General features: G+C 42.2%; 1 protein-coding gene and 1 long non-coding RNA gene across 3 annotated transcripts in view; one reads left to right on the top strand and one right to left on the bottom strand.

Annotated features, from left to right (window-relative positions):
* The first annotated feature begins 2,661 nt into the window (after positions 1-2,661).
* zfp36l1a (zinc finger protein 36, C3H type-like 1a) lies at positions 2,662-5,988 on the top strand. The gene is made up of 2 exons (XM_063498926.1): positions 2,662-2,805; positions 4,067-5,988. Exons 1-2 carry the CDS (start codon positions 2,755-2,757, stop codon positions 5,132-5,134), a joined length of 1,119 nt encoding a protein of 372 aa, XP_063354996.1. The 5' UTR covers positions 2,662-2,754; the 3' UTR covers positions 5,135-5,988.
* A 764-nt stretch (positions 5,989-6,752) lies between these two features.
* LOC134645475 (uncharacterized) overlaps positions 6,753-24,701 on the bottom strand; it is a 50,560-nt gene continuing 32,611 nt past the window's right edge. The window contains exons 2-4 of one of the 2 annotated variants that reach the window (XR_010096562.1): positions 11,069-11,149; positions 9,182-9,348; positions 6,753-8,463 (exon numbers count right to left, since the gene is read on the bottom strand). This is a non-coding gene — a long non-coding RNA (uncharacterized LOC134645475). Of the gene's footprint in view, positions 8,464-9,181; positions 9,354-11,068; positions 11,150-24,701 lie in introns of both variants that reach the window. The other variant, XR_010096563.1, reaches the window with a different exon arrangement.

Below are 24,701 nucleotides of genomic sequence, written 5' to 3' on the forward strand. Positions count from 1 at the left end.
AGAGAAGCGGAAGAACTTTGCCCTCTGTTGGCTGCAGGGAGGAACTGCAGCAAATTGTTGCCACAACAGTCACCTCCCATTTATTTGTTGTTCTCCTCCATGACTTCTTTCATCTCCAGTACTGATAGATGAAAAATTTAACATCCTGTCATCCCACTTAAACATTATCAGTGACCTCAAGCTCAATCCCCATCCTCCCTTCTGAGCTTGGGGTCATCAAAGTCAACGGCGCAGGAGGTAGAAATCAAACGACGCAGCACATGCTGAGGAGTGACTGACTCCAGCTCCAGCAGAGCCTGGAGGAAAAAAAAGGAGGACAGCCTTGACCTCGGAGAGCACAAAACCTCAGAAATCAAGTCTCCTAAGAGAGAGCTCAACTCAGTCAACAGTAAGAGGAAAATACTGCCAGAGAAGTTGATATATGGATTGTGTCTTTTGTGTTTGTACCTTTGGAAGTCAGTGAAAACTTCATGATGCTTCTACGCACCTTAGTTGCAAGATTTCTGTCATTTGTGACAACAGAAAATATTTGGATTTCAAACTCTTTATGAGGTATTTTTTTCTTTTTAAAGGAAAGAGAGTCCAGACTAAAATAATGCAGGTTTTTTTTTGCAATGCATTGTGTTAAAGTCTTGTCAGTAGTAATTACAGTGGTTTACTGTGTCCATTTTTAAAGCATCTGACTTTATCCCCTGAGAGCACAGCAGGCTGACTTTTTTCTATATATTTTCATTTTGGCAGGAAACAGGTGCCTCCTCCTAAACCTGGAAGGACAACTGAGTCACACAATAATATCAGCAGGCACAATATATCTGAGAGTATTAAAAATAAACAAATGCACTGTATGAGGCTTCTTAAGGCCAAGGTCCAGTATGAAGGCATTTCCATCAGTCAGTGGGTAGTTTGTTTTTGAGTTTAGAGCCCTGCTGACCTTGTGCGCTTTAAATCCTTGCAAGTATCTACAGTGAAATTTCCAGCTCCTGCATCACAGTTACATGAGCGTATTCTTCACTTGTGTTACATATTACGAGTTCCCACACGAGCTACGGGATTTTTGCATTTGCAAAATGAAAAGAAAAGGAGGGGAAAAGTGATTCTCTTTCTACTTCCCTGCTCTGTTTCTCCCTTAGAGGGAGACAATCGATCTAGCCCACTTAATCAATCAGTGACAGGCCCTTTGAACTGCAGACGAGATTTCTAGCAAGTCTGTCATCCCACCCTGTCGTCTGTGAAAACACTCCAGGGGGAGATTGCTCTGCACAGGCCTGGCTCGTAAAACTCTTTTTTTTATGTTCCAACACACACCCTTGCTGTTCACTGACAAGGTCCAGAGTAACTGAGTGTTTGCATCTACTTTTCTTAATGTATAGCGAAGAGGATGTTTGAGTTCCAAAAAGGTCAGCTCATGAGGCCTTAGTCAGAAACTTGCTTGAGAAGCTGTGGTGTAATCTGGCCTGTTCTATTTCAGCTCGTTTCAACATTTCAGTGCAAAAACAACTTCCCTGCCTCCTTCAGGGCTGCTAGCAGTTAGAGACAAAGCTCTCCACCTCCCCACTCCCCCCCTGCATGGCTCCCGTATAGGCAAAGAAGAAGAGGAAGGGGAAAGGGAATGTTTTGCCTCTCTATCCCACCCCTCTTCCCTCACTTCCCTGGGGGCAATGCTGTGTAGTAATAAACGTCCCCCATAAATCTCCCCCTCACGCCATCATCCCCTCCTCCATACTCCAACTTTTTTTTCTGTATGTTAACAGCTTCTTTTCTTCTCCCCCTCCTCCTCAACCCTGCTTTTCTTTTCCCTCCTCTCCTTTTCTACTGCAACCCAACCCTGACATTAGGGCCTGCACATGGCCGATGTCATAGACTTTATGAAGGGGGTGGGCAAGATGAGCCACAATACATTTGTATGGGTTTCACTCTCTGCAGTCTGTCACGCCAGTGCGGTCGAATCTAGTGAGATCACTCATGTATCAGATTGTCGCCTACAGTACCTGATGAAATGACATGCACATATTCAATTCAGAAGAGGAGTTTTATACCTGCTGGTCATGAATAACAAATGAGCTGTGGCTGAGAAGTAGAATGCTGTAACAGTGAAATAGCTGTGGTCGGGAAAGAGTTAAAAGTGCGAGTGCCTCAATTCACCGGAAAGTCCCACAAGTGACGTTACAGTCCAGCAATTAAGAGTAAATTAATTACAGAGTAGTGGATGGTAGCTGAAACCCCGAGGATAATACAGTAAACAACTCCAGAAGATTTCCATTGCACTACTCCTCTTCACTTGCCTTTGAAGGCTTCTGATTGGACTTTAGTTTTATATAAATATATTTAAGCTGCTTAATTATGAACTGAAAACACTTTTCCCTCCAACAAAATTAACTTTTAACAAATCTAACCCAAAGTTCAGATTCCCCGATCAAGTTAAAGAGAAAAAGAAACTTGTTTTTAGTGCGTTACCCCTCCTAACTGGTAGCCTAAGACTGTTTGGCATTCAAAGCTCACCCAGCACTGGAGTAATCTCACATAAACTGACAAACCAATGCAAGTTTTTTTCCCTACAGTTACTAAAGTTACTGAAAGTTCACGCCCGTTTTTTGAAGCTCCTCCCTGCAGTCGATTGATTAAAAAGCAAATGTCGGGGTTGGTGCAGGGCAGAGGGGGAGAGTTCAGTAGCTCTGAGCAACTTTCTAACAAGTAGACTGGCTTTCTTTTTTTTTTTTAAACTACTTTTGTGATTTGATTCCGGTCGCTGCAACGATGACCACAGCCGTGGTATCGCCTTTCTTCGACTTCGAAGTAATGAACAAGGTAGCTTCCTAACTTTTTCCACCCCCTTCTCTCTGTGTGTCTGCCTGTAGTCTTGTGGGCTGACGTTAGCCTGTTAGCAGCGGGGAGTTAGCCGCTGTGGAGGAATGACGAGCTCCGTGCCCGCGGCCCTCTGCTTCCTGCGCGGAGGCTGTTTTTGTTTTGCTGTTTATTGCTTTGTATTCCGCTTTGAGTCAACTGCGTGTTTATTTGTTTGCTTCGTCTGTTATTTCCTCTCTTCGGCCTCGTCTCTTGAGGGTTTACGCTATAAGCGCTTTCAAAGTGGACCGAAGCGCTGCCGGAGCGTTAATTTAAAAATTGTTTAAAAACATGGTGTTTTTATTTACTTGTGTATTTATTTAATGTTCAACATGCGCCACATCCGTTAACTTTAATATCTATGGTTTATGCTTTGAGGTTGGTGTGCAGTTTAGGCAGCCAGCGGCTGTTAAAGTGAAAGCTTTATGTCCTCTTTATTTTAATGAGATCACTTTTGCGCCACTTTTAATGCTGCTTTCAGAGCAGCCACATGCTCGCTAATCATTGACCAGATTTGGCTGGCTTTAGCCCACTTTCTGCCCCTATAAAACTACTTAAACTACCGGCATCGTCTCACCTTAACACTTGTTGCGTAATTCGTTTTCATACCCCGTTTTGAGTGTCAGATTGCCTCTCAGAGCGTTTTTGTTTTTCTTTTAGCCTCCCTCTGGAGTTTGTTGGATTTCATTTACACTGTCGTGTTTATGTAAATCGTGACTAACTGTTCATTTCCACTAGTATGGAAATGTGTGAAAGCAGATCAGGTTTCCCTTGTAATCCACAGAATGTTTGGCCACTTTCTTTCTCTTTCAAATGATGCAGGCTCTTTGTAGCCCACACTGGTAGTCCACAGGCCTCTCATGTGCTGCTGCTGCTGTCCTATTGACTACACAGGCGCACACATTCCTAACCCGGGCAACTTGCCAAACCAGCTGCTGTTCTATAGGCCTGCATCCGCTAATGTCGTCTGAGCCAAAAAAGAACAGTCATGCAGGAGGAGGTGTAGCCCCACCAGTCCCACAGTGCCCGTCATTTTTATTTATTTATTCAGGGAGAGTATCTGTACAAATGGTTTATAGCTCGCCTAACAAGCGTTCAGTCACTTTCAGGAGTTGCATCAGGATGGCAATCGGACTTAAAAATCAGGGAGCTGCTGAAAGTAGCTTTTTATTTGCGCTCTACTTTTTCTAATGCTTGTATTTTCTGTACTTTATTTTTCTTGCAGAACAAACTTCTCAGCTACAACAACAACCTGGGTGTCTCCCATCCCATGTCTGTTCCTTGCACTAGCACCAACGTGCCCATCTCCAGCTCCGCCGGACCCCTGCTGGACAGGAAGGCGGTGGGATCTCCCTCAGTGGGAGGCGTGTACCAGCGGCGGCACTCTGTCAGCAGCACAAAGTTCAACCAGAACCAATTTCTGAATAGCCTGAAGGCAGTGGACCAGTCCTCCTCACTCATCTCAGGGGTTGGCAATGCCAGCAACAACAAGGAGAACCGCCTGCGAGACCGCTCCTACTCCGAAACCGGCGAGAGGCTCATCAACAAGTGCCTGGGCCCTGCCAGTCCCACCGGCAGCAGCAGCCAAGTGAACTCCAGCCGTTACAAGACAGAGCTCTGCAGGCCCTTTGAGGAGAACGGTTCCTGCAAATATGGCGACAAATGCCAGTTTGCTCACGGAATCCATGAACTGCGCAGCCTGAGCCGCCATCCTAAGTACAAAACTGAGCTGTGCCGCACCTTCCACACCATCGGTTTCTGCCCATACGGGCCTCGCTGCCATTTCATCCACAATGCTGAGGAGCGTCGTGGACCTCCCCAGCAGTCCTCTCCTCTTAACTCTATGAACAAGATGGAGCGACCTCGGCTGCAGCACAGCTACAGCTTTGCTGGTTTCTCCAACTCAGCTGGGCTGAGAGACAGCCCCACCTCAGTCACCCCTCCACCCATGTTCTTCCCTGATGAGATCCCAGACTGGCCCAGCAGTAATCCCTTCACCTACTCCAGCCAGGAGCTGGCCAGCCTGTTCGGGCCCAGTCTCAATGCCGGTCCTGTAGGCACAGAGCCCAACACCCCTGCACCTCCCTCTCCAACAAGCACATCTTACTATTTCAGACCCATGTTGGAGTCCCCTCAGATGTTGGAGTCTTCATCCAGCCCCCCAGACTCTATGTCGGATCAAGAGGGCTACCAGAGCAGCTCTGGTGGCAGCCTGTGTGGCTCCGAGTCCCCCACGCTGGATAACACCCGCCGCCTTCCCATCTTCAGCCGCCTCTCCATCACTGATGACTAGACTGCACGCATCCACCAGTGACTTTTAAATTTGACGACACAAAGAACATGGCACTCCCCTCTACCTCTGCCCTTCAGACTCCCCTCTGCCCTCGAAGCTCCCTTACACATCACGTTAGTTCCTTGTTAGCATTATGAGGATATAATCAACTAAGGGAACCCTCAGCTAAATCTATCATTTCTTCCCACTTAATCTGCACAGCAAGTTTTAAAAGAAAGTACCCCGCCATGTGTCATAGTGCCAAAAAAAGGAGAGGAAACTGAACAATGAAAATGATGAGAACAAGAATTGACTGTTTATGCCAGGTGCCACTTGTTTTTCTTTTTGTTTTTCTTCTTCTTCATGTATTCTTGAATGTGTAGCAGCACAAGTGGCCTTGGAAAGGGGTGTGCTTTGCACTAGCCCTCATCCCCCTCCCCTCTCTCCCCTGCCATCCTCCCTGATGATACCACTTCCCCTGAGCTTGCTAGAGGGTGCTCAGTAATGTAACTGTAGCTCTACACCGCAGATGTTTTTACAGACTGAGTTAAGACAAACGGAGAGAAATGACAGACCCTGAAAATATATGAATAGTTTTTTTTTAAAAAATGGAGAAAAAAAAGTGCCTGGGCAGTTTCTGCATGTGTTTAGGGTGAATGGACTACTGTTTGTTTTGGTTCTTTCTCATTTGCCCCCACCCACCTCCTTCTACCCCTCAGTCAAGCCCCGTCTTATGTAATTTTGAACCGGGTGAGTCTGCAGGAAGGACTTTGAACTGGAAGTTGGTTATGGCCCCCCCTCTCCTCCTGTTGCTGGTCACTGGCTGTTTCCTTTTTTTTTTTTTTTTTTTTTTTTTTTTCCTTGGGAAGGAAGTTGATATCAAACTGATCATTAAACCTGCAAGACTTTGTCCTGCCCCCAGCACCTACACCTTCATCTTCACCGATCCGGGGAATTCCAGCATTCCCATAATATAGTTATACGTCGCATGACTTGACAAGATCGGATCTCCAAGCTATTTTACTTTACTTGTCCCCCTCCCCTCCCATCTCCTTCACTTTAGAACCTGCTCCGTGGAGCTCTCTACTCTCATTACATCCCTTTTTGCTTTCTTTATTTGATAATTATTTTTTATTAATGTTATTATTACGGTTATTATTATTTGAGAAACTTTCCAGACAGAAGGTTTGCGTGTCACTGCTTATTTAACTTATCAGAACATATTTATTGGTGATCATATGCATTTTTTGTTAATTTTGTTTTTTGTATTTATCTGGATAATGAACAATAGAATATATTTTCTTTTATGTTAAATTATGATCTTCCATATTAATCTAAAGATTGTGAAGACGTTTTTGTCAGTTTTCCTTTTTTTTCACAGTTTAATATATTGTACTTCAATGACTTTTGTTCTGCAACTACACTTTGTCAAAATGAAACTTAATTTAAAGCAAGAAAAAAAAATGCAAAAAAAGCTGTTTTGCGTTTTGATTATTTATTGTACTTTGTTTTTCTTACTCCCTCTTATTGGACTGCATTTCCATCTAAACTAGATTTGCTTGTATCCATTCCTCCCCTTGCACATGTTACAATAATCTGACAGTAACAGTAGCTAACTGTTATGACATTAATTTCGATATTTTTATTTTTTTTTCCTGCTCTCTTGTCCCCACTTTGAAGAGGATTATTCCTACAGTACTCGGGTTGATGGTAGACTTAAAGGGGTGCTAAAAAGAAAATTAGTAACATCACTCGTTTAGCAGAGTCTAGCAGTTTAGAGGCTGGCTGTGTTGATTGTTTTCTGTCAGTAATGTTCTGTCACCCAGTCTGTTATTACAAGCAATAGTTGTGACCAAATGAGTTGAAAAAGTATATCTTCTTTTAATTCAATTGGATTCTTGATGCTTGATCAGTGGAAGTGCCTCGTTTAATACATTCCAGGTAGCTAAGGGCTCTCCGCCTTTTTATATTTGATAATGGAGGACAATTTTTTATTTTTTTTCTCCTTAAGTCACTTGTTCTGTGTTGCCTTCGTGTGTTTGGAAGAGGTGAACAAATTCTGACACAAAGAAAGTAAAACTGTTGAATGTATTTTATTTTTTTCCCAGCCATGTTTTTTCACTACAGTAATTTCTGTGAGTTTATATGAAAACCTGTTTTTCCTCTTTCTCTCTCTCTCTCTTTTTGTAAGTATTGATTGCAGTTAAGTCAATAAACCTGTATTTTTTGAAAAGTTCAACTTTGTGATGAGTGGTGTGTAAAAAGTTCTGGGAAATTGAGCAAATGTGGGGCACGTTTATGCTCAGTTTTGGGTACCCATTCTAACTCTAGAGGGCTTCCCATGAATGGGAGTTAAAAAAAAAATCAGTCTTATTCTAAAACCTTAAATTTCAGAGCTTAATCAGTATTCAAGTTTCTTCAGTATCAGAAAATCCAATAATGGCTATGAGGAAGCTTTAATGACTAATACTGCATACTTTAAATGTTGCCATTTGTCTAAAATGTAAAGAAAAAGAAACTATAGTTACATTTGGTAACATCATACTCACAGTCAGACTCTGGAAACTTGGGTTTTAACAAAAGAGGGACACAGTATTATATTTGAGGCTGTAATCAGGTGAGTGCTTTTTCGATGCATAATACAGAACTAAAGGGAGTTTCGCTGTGGTGCAAGTTGATTGGTGAGCTGTGCAGGCAGCAGCCAGGGGTATTGACCCGGGGATAGTCAAAGTCTGATTGAGCAGGCTTGATTACACAAAGACCTGGCATACTTAGTTTCAGCAGAAATATTGATCAGGGGGAGCTGTTACCATAAAGTTTCCAAGAATAAAAAACAGATTTGCTGAGGTTGTGACCTAATCAATATGTACACAAGGATATTTCAGGTAAAAAGGGGGCTAAACGGTGCAGTCATAGTTAACACAATATGCCTTGGGGTTAATTTGATATATTCTGTTTTTACATTGAGAATAAATACAGATAACAATCACAAGTTGACCATTAATGCAAGCAGAGTGGTATTCGATTTCAGTAGCAACTTCCACTTTATACACTCGACTCAACATCCGCACCGCTTCTGCATTTCCTCGGCCTCTGGACACTTCCCGTCTGTCCATGTTTATATTCTCTCAGATTGCAAAAAAACCGGAGCAGCAACAGGAACTCCCTCCATACAATGGTGGGTGCTGACCCATCACAGTTGACCCATGGAGGCCTCCTTGTTGCTTTATCCCTGAGAACCTGGGCCTTGTGGAGTCTTGTCTTGATCCTTAGGTCCCTCCCTTCTTCATCACCCACCAACCTACTCCACCATCCCATTTTAGACCAGCTGGAAATGGTCTAAAAACATGCTGGTGGCCACGATAAAGCAAAGAAAGTCCTTGATTACATTCAAAACCAAAGAGCATTCATGGTTCCTATAAAATAAAGCAATGATCAACAGCAACCACGATGCAACAGCTTGTTTAGAAGTGAGTTATACAAAGGTGCTCCTAAGGAGTCAGCTAAAAAGATGAGGTGATATAACATGTATATTTAAATGCTACTGATGGAGAGTAATTGCTTATTGAAAGGCCTCTTTTTTGTGGCTTTATGGAATGTTTTACCTGTGCAAAGATGGGTGTTGTGTTTGGGAACAACACAGTGAAAATTGCTTGGATTGCAGATGAATGTTTCTATGCACTACCCCTTTTAGAAACTTTGAAAAAGCCTGTTTGCATTCATTTCATTTGAATTCTGCAAGAATTTGTTCATCAGAAACAAGGGTCTTGAAACTTAATTAACATCACTTGAAAGATATCATACTCTATATTTCTTTGTAAGGGAGTTTTTGGCAAACAAAACCAATATTGCACAGTGTTCTTGTATCTGCAGATGCCACGCAGCGTATAAAACATCACATACTGTCTTATTTGGTGCAAGCCTGAAGCAAGATGAAAGCGATGGAAACTTGTTGCCACTTCAAAACTGTTCTGCGTATTTGGTTTTAATAAGATAAGAAGCAAAGAAACAACGAATTCAAAGGAAAGGCTTCTCAAGCTAAATCAGGTGAGCGTGAGTGATGCACACCTTTTTCTTTGCTGCACCCTTTCAGAAGAACATGAAGTGCATGCAGTTTGAGGCTGATGAAAGAGGGCTGTTTCCTGTTTGTGTGGTGTACGCATAGAGGCACCTTGAGATGAAGTACCAGGAAGTGGGTTTCTGAACCTCCGAAGGTGGCGGATGGAGGGGGTCGCCTGCTCTTTGATATGTTTTTGAAAAAAAGAAAAAGAAAAAGAAAGCTTCCATTACTTCATCAAACTTAACAGCAGGTAATTTTCCAATATGGAGACGATGCAGTGACACAGACCAAGCTCGTTCACTCATTGCTTCCTGCATAACAGGATAAAGCAAGTTTGTAGTTCAGCTCTCAGTCCCAATTTCCATTCACCTTTAACCTGCAGGGTTGAGCAACAGAATGTCAGAGCATGTACACTTTGTAATTGTGTTATCGCAGGAAGGTCTACCTCCTTGTTTGAGAAAGAGGTGAGTAAATAGTGCTGATGTTCTAACTGTCTTTTATCTACACTGACAGCTGAGAGAAGGGTCGCTGCAGTGCGGTGTGCATGCATGTGTGCATGCTTGTGTGTCACTGCAGCACAGCAGGTGTTGTGGGACAACGGCTAAGGTCAACCTTGAGCGAGGAGGTTAGCGGGAGCTCAGAAATCTGCATGGGAAACGGTAAAAAGATCATCTGTGCAGCAGCAAAACACTGACCCGTGGACATCAAAAGCATAATATGAGAAAAGCTTTCTTATCTTAATAAAGATGCAAATTCAGTCAGCAGGTAGTTAGTTTAGCTTAACACAAAAACTGGAAAGAGGGAGAAAATGCTTTGTCACTCTGTACAAAACAGGCATACAGCCACCCATAAATTCCTAATTAACACATTACACAGTATTCAAGGGTTTTTAACCCATGTGAAGATAAATAAATCTATAAATAGTAATAATGAGCCATTTGCTCTGATGATTCTAAACTGAAACTCTGACAAACCAACCATGACAGGAAAAAAAGTGCCGTCTTAGTGTTTGTCTGTCACAATCCCCATACGCTGACCTTGCTGTCAGATGACAGACTTGCCAAAGACCTCATTTGCTCTTATATGGTGGCAATGCACAGTCATCCTCTCTGTTTGTCCTCACTTTTAGCTCTGCTCTTTGTTTGTCCATGACTTCGCAAAAGGGGTTGTTGGGAGTTAAAGTCTGGTTTCCTAAATATTGAAATTCTTAACTTAATTATGGGGATGTGTTTTATAATTTGTGCTAACAAGGGACCTTCTCATCCCCCCTCTAATCTCTTCCTGACTATTATCAGCCTGTAGTGAATGCATTTTACTGTTTGTGAAGTTTACCGTCTGAATACAAAACAATATAGATTAGTCACACTGAGTGACACAGAAAGTGGAACACCCAATACCTAAATCTATGGAAAAAAAAACAAAACCCCTTGTCGATAACTGCCTTAACAAAGAAAACAATATTAACTATGTCCTTTGAAGGAGCTGCATTGCTGTTTGTAGAATGGCATTACAGCAGTGACGCCACCCTCTTTTATCAATAGCATCAACCTATTTTCACAACCTCATGATTTCCCCTACCATACATGTTTCTGGGTAATCATTTCATAAAATATCTTATCTGAAAGTCATGCTTTAGTAGTTGCTTTACAGTTAGCATTTTGGTAATCACACTGCTGTAATCTCAGTATACAGTATACAGTATATGCACTTTTTTCTGCTGCCCGCAGCAGCCGACGGGCTTTATCTTTGTAGGTCTATGGCTGTATGTGTCACAGCTAGACTCATTGCAGATCAACAAAGACAACAGTCACAAACACTCCCTGATCCCGTGGCTTTAATCCAGGCTCTCCACGCTGCTGTTATCTAGCCGACTGAGGCTGTGACACACTACTTACCCAATAATGACTATTAGCCGTGTCTGGATCCAGTGTCACATGTGCTTTTCCTCCCCTCAGGCTAAAGTGGCAACCCTTGACCTTTTAAAGAAAGGAAGAGAAAACACATGTGTTGAGCAGAGGAGCAGAGAGGTGAGGAGGCTTCAGAGGAGAGGACTGGTGATGGCTGTCTGACAGGTTGTGGAAACACACCCTTCCACTCCTTACTGTGACAGAAAAACAAACACAAAGCCACTAGACTCTCGCTGAGCTCTGCGCTAATGGACAGGTGATGACTTTTTCCTAACGAGACACACTGGCCCAGTGGAAACAGGAGATGAGGAGTGACCAATAGGAGAGGCTGTAGCAAACCTGACACTGTTTTGCTTTGGGTTTCTGGTCCACTGGGCCGAGTGAGTCACACACAGTTCTCCTGAGTACTGAACCACTTCAGTCTTCCTGTCTTATGACTTCCAGCGTCACGACCTGATGGGAAAAACGCGGCCTCCATTAGCAGAACAACACTTGCTCTGCTTTATTAAAATGCGAATTCTTGCTTAAATGGCCTTGACAAGCCATTGACAATATTTCTATGACATTTATGAAGGTCACAGCGGGGCTCAGGGCAGCACTGATCATCCGGTAGGTTGTAAACAAGACTTTTCTATCTGTAACTCACTCAAAGTCTGATTTTCCATCTCTGAATGAGTTTTAGGTGCCTGAAGAGGCACATTACACAATATCTCTCAGGGTAAAAGCAAATAATTGTGCAAAAAATAAAGCATATTCATCAGCTAGTCACAAAGCTGAGCTTTGGCTTAGTTTTATTTCGAGGTAAAGTCTGTAAAAACTCCATGTTGGATATTGAAAAGACATGTTACTATACATCCAACTCTTTACTTATGCCTCTGTGTGCGACACAAGACAGTGAATGAGGTTAGCTCGAAGTCAGTGAACCATGCTAAAGCTAAAAACAGCACGTTTCCTTACACGTGATTCTCAGTTTTGTTTTGCAGCATCTGTTTCCTCTGGTGACAGCGACACTGGAAAACAGTCTCATTCTCACTTCTTAAATGCAGTTTTCAGTTTCTCACTAGATCAATACTGATTTAAATGACCTCACACGCACACACACACACACACACACACCCACATGTACATATCACGCTCCTAGAAATAAACTTCCTCCTCCACCCTTACACCTACAGAAGTATATTAGAGAACAACAGACTCAAAGTTGGCTAACTATGAGTCACTCTGGCCTTTTAGAGGTAAAAGCAGACAAAGATGACATCAGTGACAGTTTTACAGGAAGTCCTTGCACCGAGGCCAAGTCTGCACTACACATAGACGATCATCTCTATCTGCAATCTAACACTCAAATGCACTCACATGATGTTGACTTTAAAAAAGTTTTTAAAATTATGAAATAGCAAAGAGATAAAGTACAAGCCTTTTCATGGCCAGAAGGGTTTAAACAGTGTTTGAAAACTAGACAAAGAATGAAGAGAGAGTGACACAGAGAGTACGTCTGGACTTCAGTTACCCTCCTGCTAATATAACCATGACTGTATAAGTTTTTTTTTGTTTGAGTTGTAAACAAGCCCTAGATACAGTATCTGGCCTTGGGACGTTAGGGAATAGTTAAAAGTGAACTCTGTCTCTATGTGCGTGTGTATTTCACAATGATCTGCTGGCTGAGACTCAGAGGGACGAAGATAAGAACTGACTGTGAGAAACCACAGATCTCACACCCACTCGTTTACACGTACACACACATACGAGACAAACGTGCATGCATTCTCCCGCTCGTATGTAAGTCTAAGACAAACACACACATGCATTTAACAGTGCGCTCCCTCAGGAACATGCATGAGGCTTCTCATGATGGAGGAATTTTACTTTAAAAACAACCCAGATTGTTTGGAAGTGTTTGACTGCTGCTCAGATTTCTCAAGGCATGTCTTCGATCAAGATAAGGCCGACCTGAAACCTGTCAAGCTCGCTCCTGTACTGTGCTCGCCCTCAAGCTTCACCTGCTAACCTGTTGTGACAAGCACTCGCGCAGGTAGAGAGGAAAAAAGGATTAAAGCCTAACTTTAAATGAAGCCTTGAGTAATGCTGGCGTAAGGGCATTACTATGACAGACTCATTTTGTGCCCAGTGGGAAACACTTTTGTGTGAGACTTTGTAAACTTTACGAGAAGATGATAAACAGTTGAGTCAAATTCTTATTATTATTACTAGAAGTGAAGTGTGTCTGGGTTCAGGGCTTGGGATCTGAGAAGTGAAACTAAAATTTGAGTCAGACCTAAACCACAAAAATAAGTTTCAAACTTCAGACTTGACTGCTTTGTGACTTGGCCTAAAATGACTTGTGGAAGTGTTAAACGGAGATAATATAAGGTCAATTTCAAAATGCAAAATACCATACTCTTCTAGCTTAAAGTCTTAATTTGCAAACAATAAAGACAACACTGGTTGGATTGGTCCAGTAGGGTTTTGCTGTTACTACTTTGTGCTGGTATCACCATTGAGTGGCTGTTATCGAATCTCCAAATGAATATTGCTGTATAAATTATATTTGTCAGAGAGCTTGTTGTTATTATGACTCTTTGCACAGTGCTTATCATGTTACACATTAACACACCAGTACAATTTTATATCAGCATCATCCTGAACTTGTATATACAGGTACATTTATTCAGTCAAGTGTTTAAAGAAAACGATTGTTTATTTCTTGTTAAAAAATCCGCTCGTAAAGTCTGACATCATTAGCCATCTCTGGGTCTAAATTTTTCCAAAAATTGAACACTGAGACTCCGACCAGGGTTAAAAATTATCTATCAGCACCAATAAAATCATCAGTGTGGCTGTTGTCCCAATGTTACAGTAAGGCTTATCATAAGGGCATCCATCAAAAAGAGGATTTACAAGGTTACTGGAATTAGAAATTGGTAGGAAGTTAGCTAGGCCAATGTTACACCATCGTATGACTTAAGCTTTCTATAAAAATAAAACATACAGCTCTTATATCCATTTGGACGTCAACAAAGATTGAAAACTAAATAGCAGAGAGGTGTAGGGTTAGTGAGGTTGTCCTAGCTTACCTTTTATAACATGCTACCTGCATGTTTGTGTCTGTGTGTGCCTGTTTGTCTGTGTCTATATGTCGGGTCGGGTCTTACACTCCACCTCTCTGGGAACTCCCAGGCCCTCCAAAGTATGGAGGCCTATCTCCCCTCTCCACACTCCCTGCCGGTGACTGATGCCCTCAGGGGTCGGTGCGTTGGTGGTTCTTGGTGTCCAGGGCTGGGCGCTCAGGTATGTACCAGCTAAATCCCGGTGGCTACTTGGCGGGGCCTGGCACCTGTTGCTCGGTCAGGCCTCTTCCGGGGCGTGGGGGGCCCTCGGGCCTCTGGCTCGGTTCACTCTGGCACAGCTGGCTGCCGGCAGAGCCGGCGGGCACGCCAGTGCAGCCCCCTCTGGCTTCTGCTCTGTGGCTACTGGGTGACCCCTCGTCTGGGGATCTCCTCAGCCCTTCCCAGGAGGGTGGCACGGATGCCCCTCCGGTGGTCCTCCTTGGGCTCTTGCACTCTGGGGCCTCTGGATGTCTGGAGCCTGGTTCTCCTCCATGCCTGCTTCATGCCCTGGGGGACGGGGCTATGGCTCCCTACACCCTCTAGTACACCCTCTAGCAGACCGTTACATGGGGAAACCTTTTGAATACAAACGCGCTGATCCACACAGGTGTGCACACGGGTGTTCACTGTTCGTAGACATAAACTACACCTTTCTTGACTGCTACTTCAAAGCACATTGTGCACTGTCGGTCCTGCGTGCTGCACAACAACATTCAATATTTAGTATTTACTGCTGTTTACTCTTAGCTAGATTAATGCGATGGTGTTGTGTTTAGTATGTTGCTTTGTTTTTTGTTTTTTTTGCTTGTTTTCTCTTCTTTTTCTCTCAACAGGTGATCCAGGAGATTTTTTTTTCTTTCTCTTTTTAAGTGCCCTTTTTCAATGTCCCTCTTCCCTTCTGTTTTTCTTTTCCTTCCTCGCTTTCTTTCTCCCTTTCCTATCCCCCAGTCATGTCTGTCCCGTCTGTAACAACTGAAAATAAAATAAAATAAATAATAACAACAAATGTCGATCAAATGGACCAATAGGGCAAGGCCTCGATGATCCATTTGGCAAAATAAATCCATTGGGTATCCGTGTTGGTCTTCAGACAGCAATTCTGATTGCTAAAGAACCAAATGGGACAGGCAAAAAAATAAAAAAATAACATGCTACCTGGTGGCTAGCTACGGTTAGGCTAATATAAACACATTAGCAAAGAGAAGATGTATTAAATGGTTAAATTGGATACATTTGGGTAAATGTTTCCTCAATGCACATTCATGTTGAGGGTCCTAGATAAGCTGAGACAAATGTCGTCATATAGCAGCAAGATGACGTTGAAAAAGACAATCTATTTGTAACATGGAGTTAGTCATTAATATGTTAATGTGTGGTTTGGACAGCTCGCTATGAAAAAGTCACGCTCCTGAGCTGGTGTTTGTAATGGTTTGTAGTGTAGCCTGTGAGTTTTTCAAAACTGATGTTAAAGATGAGTTGCACATGAGTAGAGCTAATGAAAAGCCAGAGAGGCCAAGAGCAACCACCGATGATTTTTAGGGGCTTGTTTCTATCAAATAAAACAAGAGACAAAGTGTTACAACACCTTAAACCTTGGACCTTGGAACAAGGTTGATAGGTCATCACTTAACAAGCAGATTGTAATGGCAAGCAGAGCAATATACTGGTCCAGAGGTGTGTGTTCTGACACCTTACTTATGAGCCTTGAAAACTTTGCTTACATTTCCAAAAAAGTGAAGCCGAGGCCTCTAGAGCTCTGTATTTTTGAAGCCACAGATTCAGTTGAGCAAACATACCAAATCAATCCAGGGAATGAGTCATCACATAATTGAAGACTGACTGGCTCTCATTTTTAACCCTTAAATACCAAATATAAATAAGATTTAAAACTAAGCTTCACATTAGAGTTGTACTGAAGAAGATCTTGGAGGTTTACAGTATTCAGAATAATCTGCAATACCTTGCCAATCACCTGATATTTTAAATAATATTGCTTATTTGTCTTACTTTAGTTTTCACATTGCCATCTCCTGCATATAACCAATACCTGCTTGCTGATAACATCCCTCAAAAAAGCAGTCAATGTAGAAGAACCACTTAGAAAAGTTCCCAACCCTAATATTGATGTGTTCTTAAGGATTAGAGCTTTGATTTAAGACTCACCTCGATAGAAAACATCTTTCCTGGGGTCTACATCTACCCAAGAAAAAGCTAAATCACCTATACAATAGCTCCACATGGGGAAACAATAAATTCGTTCTCTGAGAGGAACTCATCTGGGTTTTCCACTCTGAGAATCAAACATCATTGTTATCAGCGACACAGAAAAACAAGCAACAAGTTCAATATAATGTGTGAGAGCAGACTGAGGCCCAAAGGAAGGCCGCAGCACAATGCGTGGCAAAAGAGCTCTCGATAAATCACAGCCCTAACCTATTCGCCACCTGTGTCCGCTGCCTTCCCAGAAACACAGTCACACAAGCAGCTGCCCTGCTCTGGAAAATCGTCACGGCCATAATACTCAGACACGAAGTCACACAACAGGAGATTTGGATATCAAATGCCAGCAATGAGTAGAACAAACTCCCTCTTTAATGTAGAAATTGTTACTTTGGCATAAGATTTTAGAATGACGTTCCACAGTGGTGCACACTCAGCTGTACAAATTTATGCCTTGCACACATGTGATCAAACAACACAGCCATTAATTAGATTAGAAGGCCCTCAGCTATTTCCAGTTTTCAGTCTTAAAAGTGCATTGTGGTCTAAGCAAAACCAAAGCCTGAAATAAATTAAAGTCATCCATAAACCATAATGATATTAACAGTGAGACAGTGCCATTCAGATTTATAATGTTTCCCAGTAAAAGTTTGTCAGAATTTCTGGAGGTGACGTATTATATGTGTGTGTGTGTGTGTGTGTGTGTGTGTGTGTGTGTGTGTGTGTGTGTGTGTGTGTGTGTGTGTGTGTGTGTGTGTGTGTGTATACTAGTCATATGTAAACACATCCGAATGTGTATGAGCATATAAACACATAGAAATGTGCATGAGCATGTGTGCTGAAGGGGGAGGGTTGTTTACTTGGGCAGCCTCTCAGAGAGTGTCTCCTGGCCGGCTCCCACTTCCTGCCCCTGGAGCAGCAGCCTGTCTAGTCAGCCACCTCAGGCTGACAGGGAGACCACATGCTAAAAGACTTATTGGCCTACTTTAGAAGACCTATGGGGTAGAAGGGGACCATAGGCCTGCTTTGGGTGGGGCTGGAACTTTTCTCTCTCTTTTTTTGAACCAAGATTGGGGGGTCTATGGGGTGTCTGATTTTTTTAATAAAGCTCTCAGCCAGCCTCCCCTCTCTCCCTGGTTTCTTCTGAGTGCTTACAGCTGCGGGGGTTGAGAAGGGGGGCATAGCGGAACAGAGCTCTGCATAGAGAGAGCCCTTCATGAAGTCACATCTGGACCTTTCCCAGAGAAGTCAATGGAGCAGAGAGGCTAATGAAAGTCTTAAGTTATGTAATTGAGCTCTTCCATGTGCACCAGACGGTAATGTTGGCTTGATCTGCAACACAGGATGTTAGCAAAGTCCTATGGACATTTATGCCCCTCGCAAAGGTCTGATAAATTCAGTCGGGCTCGTGTTGCTACTGCCATGCCTGTAGCATGTCACTAACTCAGAATATTTGAGTTCCAGCCCCTTACATGGAGTCCCTGAAGTAAGAGACTTGGCCTGTGGAGCATAACAAACAGGGTTTGGCATTTACTGTTACTAAAAGGCTTACTTAGGTTGATTAGCCCATGTTGTTTTTGCTGTAGTTAGGCTTCCAGTGTCCAGCAGCAGTGGAAAATCACTAGAGAATTATGAACATTAAGTATAACGCATAATTAAATGTGGTGTACAATGATTCTTTTTGAACTTTGTTCAAAGTGTAAACGATTGTAATGCAATTTTGAGCCTTCCAGTTTATGACAAACACATGTCCGCTGGTGTATTGTTATGCTTAGCCGTGACTGGAGCAGAAAGGCTGTAAAATAAACTGCCTGGCTGCTTATGAGTCAAACAGGCAAAGAGCGATCTGCGCTGTGGGATTACATGGTAAGAAGTGGATTGATGAATGTTCGAGAACACCTACACACACAAGTGCACAGAGGCAAACAAGCATGTAGTTTTGTATATATATGTGTGTGTGTGTGTTTGTGTTTCCATATGTGTGAGACAACTGTCTGGATTGAATAAGGTCTCCTGTATCATCCCCAGCTTTGATTTACCTTCCACAGCCGAAGGGAGTAAAAGGAGGAGCAGCCAAAGCAGAGGAGATGCTCTTGAAATGAACACCTTGGTAAAACCTGCTGGTGTATAAAGTGTCAGTGCTGGGCCCCTCGGTGGCGTCACGCCAAACCAAGAGCCACTATCACCTCCACCGCCGTCACCACCACACCACTGTGCCTTCCATTAATAAAGGAGAAGAATAACAGTGACAGAGAGGAAGATAGGCCAGAGCAACGATACATTACCTGGCAATTAGATGAAGGGCGGAGGCAACGAGGGGAAATGTAGACCATATGGGAGGCTATGTGAGAGGCCACCTGACCCAAGGGGCCCACAACTCTCAAATCAACGCTCCTCGCCAGACTGGACCTGTTTGAAGTCTTACATAATTCTTTGAATACCACCCTCTTCTGCTTTTCTCTCCACTGTGTTTCCAACTTCTTCTCCTCCTCCCCTATTGCCCTCTGCTTTCCACTCTGAGACCACAACCACAGAGACAGTTCCCGGCCAAGACAAACACAGCCCTGAATCAAATCAATTTTTGAGAAGTTATGGTGCAACTATTACAGCTTAACACGCTGTCGACAAGCCGCATGAGACGGTCCCCTCACGAGTGTGAGAAGAATGAAGACGGTCACAGCTGTAACTTAAGTGATCAGGCACACAAGAGACAAAACAGTGATTGCCATTGACAAAGTCTTTCTTCAGGTCTCTTTTATATAACATGCATTAGTAATCCTGATGATTATTCCCTGGACGTTTCTCAGTGGAAACAAGCATACCGTGACACAGATCTCTTGTGGTGAGTTATTACAGGGCCTCTCCTTGTGTTTTCCAGTACTTAAAAAGAAAAAAAAATCTCCAAACATTTCCTCTGTGAAGGAGCAAAAGTTTAGCCTTATTAAAACAAACATGGGATACCTTATGAGAATGGATTTTCATTTTGGTAAATACACTTATTTGCTTTCTTGCAGCTTATTTAATGAGAGGATCCATAACATTCATGTGTCCATATCACATGAAGCTTAGATAAACAAAAGGACAAGAAACAGCCACAGTGACTCTGTCCAAAAGTAACAAAATCTGCCTGTCAGCACTTTCGAGGTTCATTTATTACACATGAGGTCTTTTTTGTTTAAACTGCTGTTTTAAAATAACAAGGAAGGGAGTTTTGCATCTGAGTATTTCTTGGTGGGGTCCTAACATGAAAAGACTCCATACATACATACTCTTGATCACTTATCTACTTATTGCTGGGAGCGCTGGTACACTCTGAACAGGTCATCATGAAAAGACTCACAACTAAGAAATACTTTGGGGCCGTTTATAAAAAAAACACATCTTTTCCATTGTTTACTGATGGAACAAATATAACATGTTATTACATTTGTAAGCAGTTCTTTGGCTAGAATCAGGTTTACTTTTTGACTCGCACTCTGCAGACACAAGATTCTGTGCAACTGTGTAAGTGAGATCACACACTGAGTTAAGTGACACACAAATTTGAGCAAACTAATTTTAAACTCAGCTAATCAGTTTTTAGTCATATCTTGACAAATGGGCTAGAGATATGAGAGCAAAAAAGCGAATAAGCGCACACAGTGCGTGACGGTTCATCCACCAGCTCGACCTGGCTAGCTGATGAACGGCTCGTGGCCAGGTCTACTCGGATCCAGAAGGGCCAGCAGCAGCTCTGTGGAAATACTGACTCACCAGCATGGGGCCTTAATTCAATTCTCCCTTCTCACAGCTGCAATGGTGGTGGGGGAGAAAGAATTTTATTTCTAAAACACCTCTATTGTTACAACACAAAACATAAAAGAGCTAAAGCAAACTTGCAAGAAAACCAAACCACAGTGTGCACAGGAATAAATCTCACACCTCACATAAACAAGCCCCAGAAACTAACTCACATTAAACATCAAGCAGCACTGCACCATGGCACCCAAGCCTCCATAAAAGAAAGGAGTGAGAGACAGAAAGCTGTATCATTAAGGTGGTTGGACCACTGGTAGACTGCCGGCCAATTATAAGCCTCTTATTAGACAACTCTGCTCAGAGAACTTGTGGTCTAATCTTATAAAACTTTGAGTACCAGCTCCCTGTGTGCTGTACCACTGGCTTATTAGTTACTGCTCTGTTTTTGGTGCTCCGCTGCAGCAAATTGACTTATACTTTAGACTTACTTTAAAATGCTGTTTCGAGGGAGGCCCTTCTAAATTATAAAAAAAAAAAAAAAAAAAAAGCACAGGGTGAAGCGGCATTGAGGTGTCATTAAAGTCACAGTTTCTTTCACACTGTTCTGTGCGGTTGATGAAAGCTCAATCTTTCATCAGTCTTGCTCAAACATTGTACTAAGTAATATGTACAGAGCAACAGCAAATACAACACTGAAAGTTAGGTCATGCTTGCTCAAAACAGGCATATAATATCATGCAAGAAAGTTGCAAACACCATCAGCTCAGTGTTTTTGTTTCTTTGTGCATTAATGTTGCAGATTGGAGATCTCCCAAAGACACTTTTTTTCTTTTTGAACCAGGTCATTTTACCTCCAAGCAGAAAAACAGAATTTAATCACTGACATTTTTTTTTAATCTAACACAGGAAAACAGGAAACAGCAGTGATAAAGGAAGTTGAAGTGAATAACAACAACAGCAATAGCTGTGGTGAAAGAGGCATGACAATTTAACTGTTTGAGTCCTTTAAGGTTTCAGATGCTCAAGCAATATCAAATGAACAGTTGGAAAAGTGCAGATGTTTACATCAACATGTAAACACAGGCAGGGGAGAATAGAAGGGAATGGGACTGCATTGCCCTCTAATCATATGACATTTTAGAGCGTTTGCAGACAGCTTGATGTGGGGGCTGGTGCTGAGCGTGGAAGCATGATCTGTTCTGCAAAAAACACTTTTGTTTCAGCATATATGTATATATAAACCTCGGCCATTTGCATGCATTTAACCTTTCATTTGTGGTGAAGAGCAATGGCTGCAGGAAAAAGAAGTTTAGCATTACAAAGGGCATGACCACAAAATGCAGATTTGTTTGTATTAGTGGAATAGTTCAACAGAAACCGAGCTAGAGCAGGTAAGCAATACAGCCTCACCGATAAACAGCTATTGAAGGAGCTGGCTCTCTCCAAACTTCACAAATCTGCTTACCAGAAACTGCACTTGTTTTGTTTCACCTATTAATAACCAGAAAAACAATCTCCATCCTGATGTCACAATGACGTTTCCTGCCAGGCATGAAGGGGAATAGAAACACAGAATAACACTGAATAAAACAGCTTTTATCAAAACTTCATAAAAAAAATGGCATCTTTACTAACAAATAAAGATAGAAAGCACTCACTAGTGGAGGTTTTTCAACTTTGGCCACTGTTATGTCAGGTATACTCCTCTGCCTCTCTGAATGCAAAGCTAAACCGGTCATGTTGGAGCTCTAGTGGTATCAATCTTCTCATCTACTTCTTATCTTGAACTTAAAGGCTCTTGTCATGATAAAAAAGAACTATATCTCTGAACTGACTCATAAGTGACTAATGCCAGCCCAGCTTACGCCTTAAAGTGGAAGTTGTAATTCTGACAAACTGGAACCATTACAGTTTGTCTCAATGAACAGATACAATTTTGTGACAATTCTGATCCGAGTTATTTTTTGTGTCAATTTACCTTTGTGCTTGGACACTAATCACTAGATTACATCTTGTTACTATTTCCAGAAAAACGTTGAGGCTGCTTAAAAGGACCGAATATGTGTATTTCCTCAAGTACTGTTTTCATTGTTTTTAAGTGTTTGAATTTTCAAGAACTCAAAGGAAATCTCCGTACACGGAAGCAGCTAGCACTTAAACACTGTTTTTATTGAGTTGACAGGCATATAAAAACCTCTGCAATAAAGGCAATATGACTACTATATCTGAACCCCCACGCAAACACGCAGACAACAACGGCAAGGATTAGATCTTAGAATAAAAACACAAGCCAATGTTTCTCACCACCTACACCCCCTGTGTTCACTCTCCAGTCCGGGATTTGGTGTGAATCTGGGTTCCAGCAGCTGTGTCGTGGGCTGCAGAGACCTCTTGGTCTCCAGGCCAAGTTCCATGTCCGCTCTGATTATAGCACTAGAACAATGCGGGCCATTGTGGCACAGTTAGTCTGGAGTCTTTGCAGTTTTCTCCATTTCCTTCAAACACAGTCATTCACACATATACACACAAAACAGCTGGAATGGACTAAAGCACTGAGGAAATCACTTAAGGGTAAAAATGTATGGCATTTTTTCTTTCTTTCTTTTTCTTTTTTTCCCTTTTTCTGAATGAGCATGAAATATAGTTGACTCGGTCCCTGGTGCTCAGGCAGCCTGCCAAGACTTGAAGCAGGCAGTTGAAATTCATCGCAGTTAGGCACACACAAAACATGTGCAGTCACATATACACGCACTTGCGCTCATGCACATACACCCTCACTGCAGGAGACCTCAGGCCACAGGGGAAGAACAATCTCACATGCCACACAGTGAGGCTCTGCAATTAGACAGTCACTTTATCACACTACAAACTTCTCTCTTTCCATCGCTCTCCCTCCCTCACACACACACACACACACACACACACACACACACACCCAAACAAACACACAGAGGTGTAATCACTCACAAACACACTGCCAAACTCAAAACTGCTATTATCTGTCATTAGGGACTCACACACACACACACACACACACACACATACACACACACACATGGTTAGAAACACATCTCGCAGCCTCACATTCTCCATAAGCAGTCAGCTTTGTGCCACTAGCCAGCACGTTACAGCAAAGTGCAGTAGCATGAGTACAGAGAATCCCCATTATGAACAGAGACGTTTTATGTTATGTCTGTCCCTCAAGAGGAAGAGAGGGGAGAGCAGTCATGACCCCTTTGCCCCATAGCCTTTGACCCCTTACCCTGGGGGTTCAGCGGTCATGCTGAGAGTCAATGATGTCCACAGGGGTACATAGAAGCATTACCTTTTATATGTGTCCTCATGTCTCCCCCTTCACCCGTACTTCCTGGAGCACATCTTGAGTTCTACTGTTCTGCATGTGGGCTCATTTCAACATGCAACCTAATGCACATAAGTCACTTTTAACACATGGTTACAGGCATGCAGGGTGTATTTATGTATGAAAAGACACAGTGTATCCCTCACATTTGCTGTACCCTTGTATTTAAAGAGTAAGCAACTCCATTCAAGCAGTCACTGGGAGATAGTTTCGAACCCAGAGAGCAAGGCAATGATTAAAATTGTTTACATGGGGTTTTTTTTTCCTTTCCAAAGACTAGTATGCACTTTTGTTTTGATGTTTACTTTTGTAGGTGTTGGCCAAATTGCATCTGCTGCTTAGCAATTGATATTTTAGGAAATATATTTTATTTTATTTTTAGCTTCCTTTGACACCCAACACATGTGGCCGCAACTGAATAAATCATCAACTAAGAGACTCATAGTGTGAACACCGATAGTGATTGGTCAATAAGAGTCATCCTTTATTCTTTCAGCATGTTTTTGACTGCCACAGCAAGAAACAAGAGTTGGACAGGATAGCACAGAAAGGCATGGTCAGACTCACTCTAAAGCATGGACAACTGACTCTGTGTATTACCTGATGAAGTTGAGAGATTATTTGAGATTAGCCACAGTAAATGTTGCATTTTCCTGTGGACCGTGATACATCTTATAGAAGTAATTTAAAATAAATTCACTGTATTATTCTGAGAAAAACTTACTTGGGCACAAAATGGAATTTTTAATCAATTTCAAAAGACCCAAGACAATAAAATAGGAAACACAAAGGTTAATAAACAAACCTTTTTTATGTTAGGTCACTAAAAAGCTTTAAAAATATGTAAAAGGGAAGGCTTCAAATCCAAAAACGTTCGGGAACAGCAGCTATTTTATTATAACCAGCTGCAACTGTTTAGTTTCTCACTTAACCTGCTACTTTGCAACTTTTTCTACTTGTTTTGCAACTTAATACAGTTAACTACTGATTCATATCTCAACTCTATATTATAATTATAGTGCTAATTTCCACTTACCTTCAGACTAAGCTATTTTTAAAATCCAAAGTAGCTAGTGTAAGAGAACATGATCTGCCCAAGTAAAGGCTGATGATGTTTTGCTCATCTGCTTCTTTCATATAAAACCAGCGTGTCTCAAAAAATGAACTCTCTCTGTGGAACAGGGAGCAAAGC

This window comes from Pelmatolapia mariae, linkage group LG16_19, assembly GCF_036321145.2.
Source record: "Pelmatolapia mariae isolate MD_Pm_ZW linkage group LG16_19, Pm_UMD_F_2, whole genome shotgun sequence".
NCBI classification, from domain to species: Eukaryota; Metazoa; Chordata; class Actinopteri; order Cichliformes; family Cichlidae; genus Pelmatolapia; species Pelmatolapia mariae.

Excerpts from the sequence above, each read along its gene's own strand:
- zfp36l1a (XM_063498926.1), top strand. The coding sequence starts at position 2,755 with ATGACCACAGCCGTGGTATCGCCTTTCTTCGACTTCGAAGTAATGAAC. Across the intron at positions 2,806-4,066 it reads ACTTCGAAGTAATGAACAAG|AACAAACTTCTCAGCTACAA; the intron begins GTAGCTTCCTAA and ends TTTTTCTTGCAG.